General features: G+C 41.9%; 1 protein-coding gene across 3 annotated transcripts in view; it reads right to left on the bottom strand.

Moving 5' to 3' along the window:
* The window catches only part of Kiaa2012 (KIAA2012 ortholog), a 116,966-nt gene extending 105,007 nt beyond the window's left edge, over positions 1-11,959 (bottom strand). For all 3 annotated transcript variants that reach the window (XM_069995836.1, XM_069995838.1, XM_069995837.1), the window contains exons 1-2: positions 11,492-11,959; positions 10,061-10,342 (exon numbers count right to left, since the gene is read on the bottom strand). In XM_069995836.1, coding sequence (XP_069851937.1) covers positions 10,061-10,342; positions 11,492-11,575 — 366 coding nt within the window. In that variant the 5' untranslated portion in view covers positions 11,576-11,959. The remainder of the gene's footprint in view (positions 1-10,060; positions 10,343-11,491) is intronic.
* Positions 11,960-13,277: the final 1,318 nt, after the last annotated feature.

Below are 13,277 nucleotides of genomic sequence, written 5' to 3'. Positions count from 1 at the left end.
TCAATCTCTTGGGTAGGGAGGGTTACAGACATGAGCCACAGTGCCCAAGTAAAAGCTTTTTCTTTGATAAGTCCAACTTACCTATTTTTTTCCTTTTTTGCTTATATTTTCATGTCATAACCAAGAAATTGTCAAATGCAATTTTGTGAAGCTTTTCTCCCATGTTTTCTAAGATTTTTTTCTGTTTTTGTTTGTTTGTTTGTTTGTTTTTTGTTTTGGTTTTGGGTCTTGAACTCTGGGCCTGGGCACTGTCCCTCAGCTCTTCAGCTCAAAGCTAGCACTCTACCACTTGAGCCACAGAGCTACTTCCGGTTTTCTGGTGGTTTATTGGAGATAAGAGTCTTACAGACTTTCCTGGCCAGGCTGGCTTTGAACTGCGATCCTCAGATCTTACCTTCCTGAGTAGTTAGGATTACAGGTGTGAGCCACCAGCCCCTGGTGAGTTAATTTTTTAAATAGTGTAAGGTAGGGACCCAACTTCAATTTGGCATGTACACACACACACACACACACACACACACACACACACACACACACACACACACACACACACACACACACGCACGCAATAAAAGGACATCAAAGGACTCCATTAGCTGGGCACTGGTAGCTCACACCTGTAATCCTAGCTACCCAGTAGGCTAAGATCTGAGGTTCACAGTTCAAAGCCAGCTTGAGCAAGAAAGTCCATGATACTCTTATCTCCAATCAACCAACAGAATAGGCAATGGTGCTGTGGCTCAAAGTAGTAGAGCACTAGCTTTGAGCAAAAGAGGTCAGGAATAGTGTCCAGGCTCTGAGTTCAAGCCCTATGACCACCACTACCACCATCACCACCACCAATGACAACAAAAAGACACCATTAGCAGAGTGAAACAATAACCTATACAATGAGGAGAAATATTTGTAAATTTCAGTTAGAAGTCTTACAACTCACCAATAAATACTAGCCTCATTTAACAATTAGCAAATAACTTGAATAGATATTTAGACAAAAAGGTGCTCCAAAACTGAAGGTTTTTTTTTTTTTCTCCTCCTAAAGGACATATAAGTAATGGCCAATCAGCAAATGACAAGATGCTCAATGTCAACTGCCTCCAGGGAAGTGCATTTAAATCACCACTGCAGTGAGATGTTTCACCACCATTAGAATGGTTAACACGAAAATTAAAAGAGGGCTGGGAAGGTGGCTCAGTGGTAGAGCGCTTGCCTTGCATGCCTGAGGCCCTGGGTTCGATTCCTCAGCACCACATAAGCAAAAAGAAAAAAGCCGGAAGTGGTGCTGTGGCTCAAGTGGTAGAGCGCTAGCCTTGAGCTGAAGAGCTGAGGGACAGCGCCCAGGCCCAGAGTTCAGGCCCCATGACCGGATAAAAAAAAAATTAAAAAAAAAAAAAAAAAAAAGAAAATTAAAAGAGAAGGCAGAAACCCAGTGTGAGTGGGGATGTGGAGAAAGGAAAACACAGAGTTGCCATATCATCCATCAATTTCACTTCTGGATCTAGTCATAGAGGGACTGACACTTGTACACTTGTATACTTAAGACATTATTCACAGTAGCCAAAATTTGAAAGCAATCCAAGGATCCTTCAATAGATGTGAGGATTTTTTTTTTTAAATGTGGTATACACATACACAATGGAATATTACCTAGCTTTTAAATGGAATGAAAATAAATAAATAAAAGGAATGAAATTCCGGTACATGTGGCAACATGAATGAACCTTCAAGACGTTATATTAAGTGAAATGAGCCAGCCACGAAAGATTGGCCACTGTGATCCCACTCATGAAGTACTTAGAGGAATTAAATTCATAGAGAGTGAAGTAGAAAGGAGGGTGTCAGGGACTGGGGAATGAGATGTTAATGTTGAATGGATACAGTGCTTCTGTTAGGAAACATGAAACAAAATTTGAAAATGGATGATAGTGATGATTGTACCACAGGCGAATGTACTTCTGGCCACTGACCTGTGCGTGTAATGATAGTTAAAATGGTTGTCATGAAGCCAGGTGTCAGTAGCTCACTTGTAATCCTAGTTTGTAATCCTGATTTATAATCCTAGCTAACTCAGAAGGCTGAGATCTGAGGATTACAGTTCAAAGCCAGCCCTGGCAGGAAACTCTGTGAGATTCTTACCTCCAATAAACCACCAGAAAACCAAATGGCCCTGTGGCTCAAGTGGTAGAGCTCTATTATTATATAATATATTATTATTAATATAATACTATGTAATATATTAATATAGAATAATATAGTGATATAATATAATAATTATATAATTTATGCTTGTTATGCAAAGAAGCTGATGGATGAAGGACATAAAGCTTTGAAAATCAAGAGTCTACTGGATCATGTATAAGGTATACTATAAAAATGTTACCTATAAGGGGCTGGGAAGGTGGCTCAGTGGCAGAGTGCTTGCCTTGCATGCATGAGGCCCTAAATTCAATTCCTCAGCACCACATAAGCAGAAAAAGCTGGAAGTGGTGCTGTGGCTCAAGTGGTAGAGTGCTAGCCTTGAACTGAGGAGCTGAGGGTCAGCACCCAGGCCCAGAGTTTAGGCCCCAAGACGAACAAAAAAATAAGTTACCTATAATGAAGATTGATTTTAATGAAAATCTGATTTGTTTCCTTAGAGATATAAAGGGTTAGTTTAAGGAATGTTTTGGAAGATTTGGAGAAGACCACAATTTTCCATTGCTTTTCTTTTCTTTTCTTCTTTTTGCCAATTCTGGGGCTTGAACTCTGGGCCTGGATGCTGTCCCTCAGTTCCTCAGCTCAAGGCTAGTGCTCCACCACTTGTGCCACAGCGCCACTTCCAGCTTTTTCTGCTTGTGTGGTGCTGAGGAATCAAACCCAGGGCCTCTTGCATGCAAGGCAAGCACTCTATCACTGAGCCACCTTCTCAGCCAGCTTTTTTTTTTTTGTTTTAATTTAATTAAAAAAATTTTTTTTCTGTTGGTTATGGGGCTTGAACTCTGGGCCTGAGTGCTGTTCCCGCTCTTCAGCTCAAGGCTAGCTCTCTATCACTTGAGCCACAGCTCTACTTCACGGTTTTCTAGTGGCTTATTGGAGATAAGAGTTTCACGACTTTCCCTGCCTGGGCTGGCTTCAATCCTCAGATCTCAGCCTCCTGAGTAGCTAGGATTACAGGTGTGAGCCACCAGTGCCCCGGCTTTTTTTTTCTTTCTTTCTTTTTTGTAGCACTGAGGTTTGAACTTAGGGCTTTGTACTTGTTAGGTGGATATTCTACCACTTGAACCACACTCGCAACTCTTTTTGCTCTGATTGTTTTTGATATAGGATCTCACTTTTTGCCAAGCTGGCCTGGACTTTGATCCTCCTTTTTATGCTTTTTGTTAGGAGGACAGATGCCTGGTACCATATCATCAACACGGTTACTGTTGTTGAGATGGGCATCTCTCAAGTTTCTTGTTCAGGCTGGCCTAGATCCGTAATCCTGCTTATCTTAGTCTCTCTAGTAGCTAGGATTACAGATGTGAGCCACTGTGCCTGTCACCTTAGATCCACTTTTTGTGAATACAGTGAAAACTGGGAGATATATTTTTTCTTCTAAGGAACGTGTTAAGAGTGGAAAGAGTAGAACTTTGAAATCTGTTATTTGTCCAAGCTCCATTTATGGTTTAGCTGTATAATTTAGGCAAGTTATTTCATGTCAAGCTCTAGTTTTTCTTCCTTTAAGTTGGAGGTAATCCTAGTACCTAGCTAAGACTATAAATGGAATATACAGATGGAGTGATATATAAAAAAAACTGGGGCCTACTGTGGACACTCAGTGTGTGAGTGTTGTAGACATTACTTTTGAGCTCATGGGCTGGGCTGAAAACATTTCTCTTATATCTAGGTTTGCCATAGTCCCTGAATGCCACTGCTCAGATGAGGACACCAGAAGGGGAGACAGTCAGTCACTCTTTCTCTCTTTCACATCCCTAACACTTTGTTGGACAGCCATCAGATAGCATGCTGAGTGCCAGTGGATCACACCTGTAATCCTAGATACTCAGGTGACTGAGATCAGGGGATCATAGTTCAAAGCTAGCCCAGGCAGAAAAGTCCATGAACCTCTTACTTCCAATTTATCAGCAAAAAGCCAGAAGTAGAGCTATGGCTCAAGTTGGAGAGTACCATCCTTGAGTGGAAAAGCTAAGGGACAGTGCCCAGGCTAAGTTTATGCCCCAGTATGGGCACAAGCAAAACAAAACAAAACAAAATACCAAGTAACATTTTACTTCTTAGGGACCCAAACAAACAAATAACATGATTGGCAAAGGCAGCTTCCATCCTCCTGATGCTTTGCTAAAAGAATAAAAGGTAATTTATTATCCTTTTCTTTATTTCCTACTTGATGGTTAGTCTTTGTAGGTTTAAGTAGGAAAAATGAATGATTTGAATAGGTATTTCTCACACTATTTCCTTACTTGATAGAAGGGTAAGCTGAAAATTCCTTCAAAGGTTAGACACTGGCTAAACATAATTGAATAATTAAGTACTGTGAGTATTAGGATGTGGGGAGAAACTAGTATAGAAACAATATAGAACTATTCAGTAGAACAAGGCTGACAATGCTTTTAAATGCAGCCCATTTATAAGGGAAATTGGTTGAAATCTTCTATGGTTATCTAAGCCAAGTCTGTCTTTCAGTGAAATAGAGAAATGACATGTCCTTGGAATTTAATTTTAAGACAGATAATTTTAATATAGTACTTAAAGTCCCATGGTTGGACATTGCCATGACAATTTCTGTAAATTTCACCTGTAAAATTTCACATATTGGACAACTTTGGTAAAAACCATTAAAATGCCACATAACCACTAAGTATGGAGTCATTGATTACTGATATTATTTTAGGAGATGGGCCTTTGTGAGGTTATTAAAATTAGATGAAGATGAGGGTGCTGCCCCTGATGACATTAGTGACTTAATAATAAGCTTGCTCATTGCTCTGTCTTGCCACGTATATTGTCTGTCATGTTATAATGCAGCAAGAAGACCCTGGGCAGATGTGGAGCAGATGCTAGTACCGTGCCTTGAGCCCTTTAGAACCTCTGCTTTTTGTACACTACCCTATCTGTTATATTCAGTTACAACAGTGGAAAGTGGACTAAGACAGACATTTAAATATTTTCAAAATTAACTATAAGTCTTGTCCCTCAGAGTTACAGCATGTAAACCTTTATATTTTTCCATACAAAAGCATTTTTAATAATTTAATTATTTGAACATAGAATTAAAATGCTTCAAAAAGACAAGCATATGAAAACTATCACCAGACTTACAAAATTCTAAAAATATAAAGAGTATATTTATAGGAATATACCAAAACAATTTGGAAATTGCTTAATATTTTGCAACAATGACTTGAAAGACACTATGGAATTCTGCTATAATAAAAGAACATGATTTTGATGATCGTTAAAAAAATCACAAGTTATAATTATCTAGGCTTTATAGCTATCTTTGTTGTTGTTGTTGTTTTGGTCGGTAGTGGGGCTTGAACTCTGGGCTTGGGCGCTGTCCCTGCACTCTTCAGCTCAAGGCAAGCGCTCTACCGCTTGAGCCACAGCACCATTTCTGGTTTTCAGTGGTTTATTGGAGATAAGAGTCTCACGGACTTTTGTGCCCGGGCTGGCTTTGAACTGCGATCCTCAGATCTCAGCCTCCTGAGTAAGCTAGGATTACAGGCGTGAGCCACTGGCACCCAGCTTTTATAGCTATCTTATTTCCAACCATGGAGAAGCTGAATAAAAGAAGAGACCACAAGTCCCTCCCCCACAGTATAACCCCTGCTTTCACTATATTTGATGTCGGTATAATTTGTAGAGGAGAGGGGGAAAAACAAGTCGTTTAAGGATACAGGTGGACCCGTTGCAACAATGAGAAGTACAAGTTGTCATGTTGAAAACGAACTTTACAACTTTGGTGAGGGGGGGAAGGGGGGGAGGATTGGGTGGGGGGTGGGGGGAGGCTGGGAAGGGATGTGAAGGGCAAACAAAGGAGGAGGCTGCAATGCTTGATAAGAAATGTACTCATAGCTACCAGCACAACTATGTTTATTGCAGCATTATTTACCATAGCTAAGATATGGAACCAACCCAGATGCCCCTCAGTAGATGAATGGATCAAGAAAATGTGGTATATATACACAATGGAATTCTATGCCTCCATCAGAAAGAATGACATTGCCCCATTTGTTAGGAAATGGAAAAACTTGGAAAAAATTATATTAAGTGAAGTAAACCAGGCCCAAAGAAACATAGGTCCCATGGTTTCCCTTATTTGTAATATCTAGTATATGTATGAGTCAAGTGGAAAAGGTCAGATAATGTGATGTCAGGAAAATGAACCCTTAGATGTGTATTTTAATGTTTTTTTCTTTCATGCATGTGTTTCTAACGCATTTATAAGATTATCTCTTTGTTGCTTTGTATGTCCCTCTCCCACAGTATAACCCCTGCTTTCACTATATTTGATGTCAGTATAACTTGTGGAGGAGATGGGGAAAAACCAGTTGTTTAAGGATACAGGTGGACCTGTTGCAACAATGAGAAGTACAAGTTGTCATGTCCAAAACGAGCTTTACAACGTCAGTGCGGGGGGGGGGGGGGGAAGGGGGGGAAGGAGAAGGATTGGGATTGGGGGGGAGGGGGGAGGCTGGGAAGGGATGTGAAGGGTAAACAAAGGAGGAGGCTGCAATGCTTGGTAAGAAATGTACGCATTATCCTGCCCATGTAATTGTAACTCCTCTGTACAGTATGTTCACAAATAAAATTAAATTAAAAACAAAAAGAAGTGTACTCATTATCTTGCCCATGTAATTGTAACCCCTCTGTACAGTATGTTCACAAAAAATAATAAATTAAAAAAAAAAGAAGAGGGCTGGGAAGGTGGCTCAGTGGTAGAGCGCTTGCCTTGCATGCTTGAGGCCCTGGGTTCGATTCCTCAGCACCACATAAGCATAAAAGAAAAAAGCCGGAAGTGGTGCTGTGACTCAAGTGGTAGAGCGTTAGCCTTGAGCTGAAGAGCTGAGGGACAGTGCCCAGGCCCAGAGTTCAGGCCCCACGACCGGACCCAAAAACAAACAAACAAACAAACAAACAAAAAAGAAGAGACCTCAAGAAGAATAGTTTTAACTTTAGGAAGGTTGAACAAAATTTCCTTGGTTTAAATACAACAAACAGACAAAGTAGCAAATAAGGACATGTTTCTATGTATCTAGAAGTCTGAGAAATCTGACATGGAATCTCTTAGTTTGACTTTGCTACTTAGGAAGTGAAGCCATGGGACAATATACAGAGTATAAATTCCAAAGATATAACCATATTGTGTCACCGGACTCATGCATAGAACTGGAGATTGTGGAAGATGCTTTAAACATGGAATCGTACTCCCTTAGGACAGTCTAGATTCTCCCAAGTCTGAATGGGGCTGAGTGATGTGGGTTTTGTGGTCTCCATTTTAGCTCTTTACTTAGAATATAGGTTTGTTTTTTTCTTTTTACATTTTTCCTAGTTTATGTGGACAAAGAAATATTGACCCTGAGGAAGACATCATGGTTATTGGTAGGCTGAATTTACATCACAAATTTGCTAGGAAAGTACTCTAATATGGTATTGGTGATGGAGAGATAGGTAGTCCCAGGTTTGAATCCTGGCTCTCATTTACAAGACTCTCTTCCTTGGTCAAGTTACACAGTTCCTTTGAACTTTCATTTTTTCTTCTTTGTTTTTTTTTGGGGTCCGGTCGTGGGGTCTGAACTCTGGACCTGGGCGCTGTCCCTCAGCTCTTCAGCTCAAAACTAGTGCTCTACCACTTGAGCTCTACCACTTCCAGCTTTTTTCTTATGTGGTGCTGAGGAATCGAACCCAGGACCTCATGCATGCAAGGCAAGCGCTCTACTACTGAGCCACCTTCCCAGCCCCTCGTTTCTTCTTCTATGAAAGTAGGCCAGTGTGTTGCATCATGCCTAAATCCTAGCACTCAGGACACTGAGACGGTAAGATCACAAGTTTGAGACCAGACTGGGCTACAGAGTGAAGTCCTGTCTCAACAAAACAAAACAAATAAAGGAAGGTGCTATGAAAAACCACATCTCATAAGGCCATTGCAAGGAATAAACAGAACAGTAGCCATAAAGTAACAGCAAATGTTTGATATCCATTTCATTCAAGGATTTGTGATTTCAAGACAGAATAATTGGGCTTTTTTTTTTTTTAACCAGTCCTGGGGCTTGAACTCAGGGCCTGGATACTGTCCCCGAGCTTCTTTTGCTCAAGGTTAGTACTCTTCCACTTGAGCTTCCACTTCTGGCTTTTTCTGCTTATGTGGTAATAAGGAATAGAACCCAGGGCTTCTTCATGCATGCTAGGCAAAGCACTCTACCACTAAGCCACATTCCCACCCCTAATTGGGCATTTGGTCAAGGACAATAAACCTCTCTACTTTGAAAGAGGGGAAGAAGGTTGAGAAGTTTTTTCTTTTGGAAGTTTTGCCCAGGGTGGAGGTGGGTGATGGATTGTCCAATAATGATAATGACAGAATGTCTAAGAAACCTTGAAAACATCATGCATGACCAAATTATTCATTCCACAAACATTTAAGGAAACAATTTCAACATAACCCCTTCCCTAGAGATCAGTATTGGCTGATGGTCAAAGAGATTAAATCTCAATACATAATAGAATGGGAATGAGGTACATCTACTTAGGAGAGAAGGAGATGCCTTTAGTGAGGAGATGGTTTTGTTGTTGTTGGAAATTTGAACTCCAGGCCTGGGTGCTGTCTCTGAGCTCTTTTGCTCAAGGCTAGTGCTCTACCACTTTGAGCCAGATAAGTCTCATGAGACTTTCCTGCCCCAAGTGGCTTTAAACGACGATCCTCAAACCTCAGCCTCCTGAATAGCTAGGATCACAGGGAACCACCATTGCCTAGCAGGAGATGAATTTGAGTTGTAGAATTAGTTAGATGTAGAGGCATGCGTGAAAGTGTAGTCATAAAAGGGGGCTGTCACTGGTAGGGCCTTGACTAGCCCATGGTTGAGGCAGAAATAAGAACAAGTGGCAGATGTGGCCAGACATGAGAAAGAAGGCCAATGTGAGAAGGGTCAGGGTTCAGAAGCTAACGCTTTATTGATCAGGAGAAACTTATAGAAACTATGGAGTACTCACTATCTCTAACCTAGAATTCCATAAAGTGTCACGTAATAGACTGTGTCCTCTGGCCTCAGCTAATGGGCTGCTGTGTGTAGTCTATAAAGCAGAGGCCATGTGTGCGTCTTACAAAATGTTGGAAGGTATAAATCAGAAAAGGAGCACAGGGACTTTCTCTTAATTTTAAATGCGGTGTGGAAAAAGTCATTAACTTATCTTGAAGATGCTGAAGGACTCAAGTAAATATTTAAAATGTTCTCCTTTCCACAAATCCACGGACATCAGGGGTAGAAGGGTGATGCTTGTGGCTAGGGGACAGAATTCAAGATTCTGATGAAGTGTCTGCCAGTTTGGATCTGTCTGAACGCTGAAAATGACTTGTGTTACTAGAATTGAGAGGAACTAAAAAGACAAAATACTGATACCAGAGCTCTTTATGGGTTCAGAGTCCTTTTCTGTGTATTATCTACAGAAGTCTCATGGTGATTGTGGTGGCAGGTCTGCCTAATGGTATAATTCCATCCTAGAAATGAAGAAATGAGGGTCTGAGTGGTTCATGCATTCTCTTTTTTCTTTTCTTTCTTTTTTTCTTGTCAGTCATGAGACTTGAACTCAGGATCTGGGTGCTGTCCCTGAGCTCTTTTTGCTCAGGTCTAGCGCTCTACCACTTTGAGCCACAGTACCACTTCTGGTTTTCTGGTGGTTAATTGGAGATAAAAGTCTTGTGGGCTTTCCTGCCTGGGCTGGCTTTGACCCATGATCCTCAGATCTCAGCCTCCTGAGTAGCTAGGATTACAGGCGTGAGCCTGGCAATTCATACCTTCTTTAGGGAACAAGAAGCTGGAACTAGACTTACAGGTACACAATCTCTTCTCCAAACTGCTCGGCTTACCTGCTTCTGTCCGTATGCCAAGATGGCTTTTTTGAGGTCTTGAAGTGTGTGCAGTTCAAGATTTAGCCTCTTCCTGTGACTTTTGGGGCGGTAGGGCCCTCTTCTCTCTTGGGACGGCCATGCTGAAATAGCTAAGCCTTCTGAATAGAGGATCAGAGCCCCCTTCCTCGTGCTGAATGTCTTAGGAAGAAAGAGGCTCCAGCAGTGCTGGTCAGCATTGCCATCATCCGGAGGTTTGCTGACCAGGATGTAGTCTTCTGGGGACTTCCAGTTCAAGTAGTCCTGCAGTGGGAAGAAGCTGCCTTGATCTGTACCTTCTAGAGCGAATACTGTACAAAGGGTTTAACATTAGTTTTCAGTTCTGATTTTTCTCTGAATTGTTTGTATGGAATTATGGAACATAATTACTCTTCTCCTCACATCTCAAGATTAATTAGAACCTAGGCAATCATTCTGTTTTATTCCATACAACTTTTAAGAGAACTATTCATGTCTGGAGGCTTAAGTAGGGTGGAGTACAGGTTACAAGCCAGTTAAAGTTTCCTGGTATGCAAGTAAGTAGTCAGAATTATCAAGGGCAGCAGATAACTTTGAAATCAGACCTGCACTCATTGGGAGTTTAACTAGGAGAAAATCATCCAGACCTACTACTTCTTCATCTGAGAGAATTCCTATACATTCCAGATGCTGTATAACATTACCTAATTTGGTTCTTTAGGAGCCTATAAAGTGGTAATATATCTCAGTAAGTAAATGCCATTGGCCATAGTGGTCCTTTGAAATTTTATATGTCTTTTAACATGGTTAAAGGTCAAACATCAGGACAAACTGCCCTGACAATGGAAATCTCTGTTTGACCCAAATTTGCAAAGTATCTTAAATGGATTTCTTATTCCTAGCAGGATTCAAGAAATAAGATTCCAGGGCAATAAGGAAATTTTGCCACCTCTTTAAAATCTCCCCCCCCCCCTTTGGCTTATAGTAAATATGAGTCCTGCGGGTTGAATTCCAGAAAGTTCAAGGAAGCCACTGAAATGGCCTGAGCACACCCAGCATTTCAGCCGCAGAGCACGCTTTCTAAACCTCAAACCACCTTTGCTTTGCCTAGAGACCAGATGGGAATTCTGGTCTTAAAACAGTCCGAATTCCAGACAATTTGGATTCTCCTTCAGTCTCAAGTAAAGGAGCTTAAGAGCCAGTGTGCAAGGGAAAGGAAGAGCCCAATGGTTATCTTGGGGTGTCAGGCAAACAACATCACTTTCCTGAGTTTCATGAAAGTAGGAAGATCTGCCAGTGATGCCCACCATCACACTACCTTACTGCCAACACACCCAAATCACACCCAAGTAGTTCACTCTCAAGTAAAAGGACGGAGCTTCTCCCTGCCCACCCCTCTTTTTTTTTTTTTTTTTTTTTAGCTGTGAGACTCACCTCTGGTTCAAAATAGACTTCCAACTTCTGTTTGCTCTGGACCAACTTCCCATGGCCTCGGCTCAGAAGAGAGAGGTTCAACATGTTTTCCCTCTCCTACCGCCTCTCAAGGGCAGTTCATCTTGGTTTTGAAGGCTCAAAAATGGGTCACACCCCAAGATTTCTGCAGCTCAGCAGCAAGCTGAAGGAAACCACGAACACTGGGCCTTTTATGAAATAGATTTTTTTCCTCCTTTCTTACAGCAGCTTCTTACTAACAACGAACAACTAGCCACACAGTGTAGACAGTGTGCATCTTTGTGGAGTGAAAAAACAAACTACATGCCCAGACACCTCCAGTCCTGGATTATCTACTCTCTGGACGACCACCTCTCTCTCTCCTTTCTGCCGAGCCCCTTGTTGTCTCTTGGTCCTGGTTGCTCTGTTAGCAGCTGTGTGCATCTACCGATCTGGGCCCCCAGCACCATCCTTCTCATTGTGAGCAGAGGTTGTTTCCTGGTTGCTATGGCAGCACAAGGAAATGAAGTCCCTTATCCTAGCTGAGGGAAGAGAGAGACAGCTGGGGGCAGTGTTCCTTCACTGGCTGGGGTTGGAAGTGGGGGAATACGCACCAGCTATTGAAGGGACCAGGCTTAGATTGCAAGTCTTGGGGTGGAGATGGGGGCCATGGTGGGCTTCCCCCCTTTTTTTCCTTTTTCTGTATACTCACTTGTTTTTCTCCTGACATGAGTCTGTCACTGTCAACTGACCGTTACCAGATTCAGGAGGTTGTCTAGCACACCAATGCCACCTGTGATGTTTTCCTTGGCTGCATCCTGCACCCCCTGAACTGGATACGAAGACGCATTGTAGGAGTGGCAGCTTCATCTGATGGAGTGGGAAATACTGGGAAACTTGTTTCTTTCAAATGGTTCTCCATTGGGCAGCTCTCATCCTCCCAGAGTGAGGGGTAAGAGGCAGGAGGACTTTGATAATGTGTGTGTGGGGGGTGCATTTTGTTTGTCGTAATGCCTGGAGACAACTGCTAGCCTTCAGCAAGCAAGGGTCTAGGATGCTGCAATGTGTTTGTTTTACATAATGGATTGTCCACTGGAATGCCAGTAACATCTCCTTTGAGAAATACTGCTATGGCCTGGTTGTTTGCTTTTCTCTGATGCTGACTTTGTGAACACAAGACAAGGGAGAAGAGGACCAGGGAACAATAAAACTCCTTTGCTGGTGATCTAGACCCCGCTTTGGCCTGAGAGAGCAGTGCTTTGCTGTCTCAGCCTAAGGGAGTGTCCCCTGCTGGCCAGTATTGAGAAGTGCAACAGACGACTCGATATGTTTGCGGTGTCCCTCTATGGCAACTCTCCCTTGAGCAAGCACTCTTGTAAGAACTAGAAATCAGGCTGTGAAGTGAGGCTGGGCTTATTATGGGGAATTAAGACAGTGAATGCAAAGGTTCAAAGCTGAATTTGCTCAAATTAGCAATAAGCTAACACTTCACACCTACTAAGAAGGCTATAAAATAAAAAAAGAAGGCGGAGGAAGAAGAGGAGGAGGGGGAAGAGAAGAAGAGGAAGAAGAATAGGAAGAAAGAAGAGAAGGAGGAAGAAAGCAACAAGTATTTGGTGAAGTATTTTGGTATGGGGAAATTGGACCCTTATATATGGTCACTGGGAATATAAAATGATAGAGCCTTGTAGAAAATTATATGACAAGTTTCTAAGAAAATTAAACATAGCACTAACATATGGCTCAGTAATTTTACTTCTGGGTGTATAGACTAAAGAAGTTTCAAGTC

Source organism: Dipodomys merriami, unplaced genomic scaffold, assembly GCF_024711535.1.
Source record: "Dipodomys merriami isolate MVZ:Mamm:240054 unplaced genomic scaffold, mDipMer1.0.p SCAF_49, whole genome shotgun sequence".
NCBI classification, from domain to species: Eukaryota; Metazoa; Chordata; class Mammalia; order Rodentia; family Heteromyidae; genus Dipodomys; species Dipodomys merriami.
This window is presented reverse-complemented; position numbering and strand designations above follow the sequence as displayed.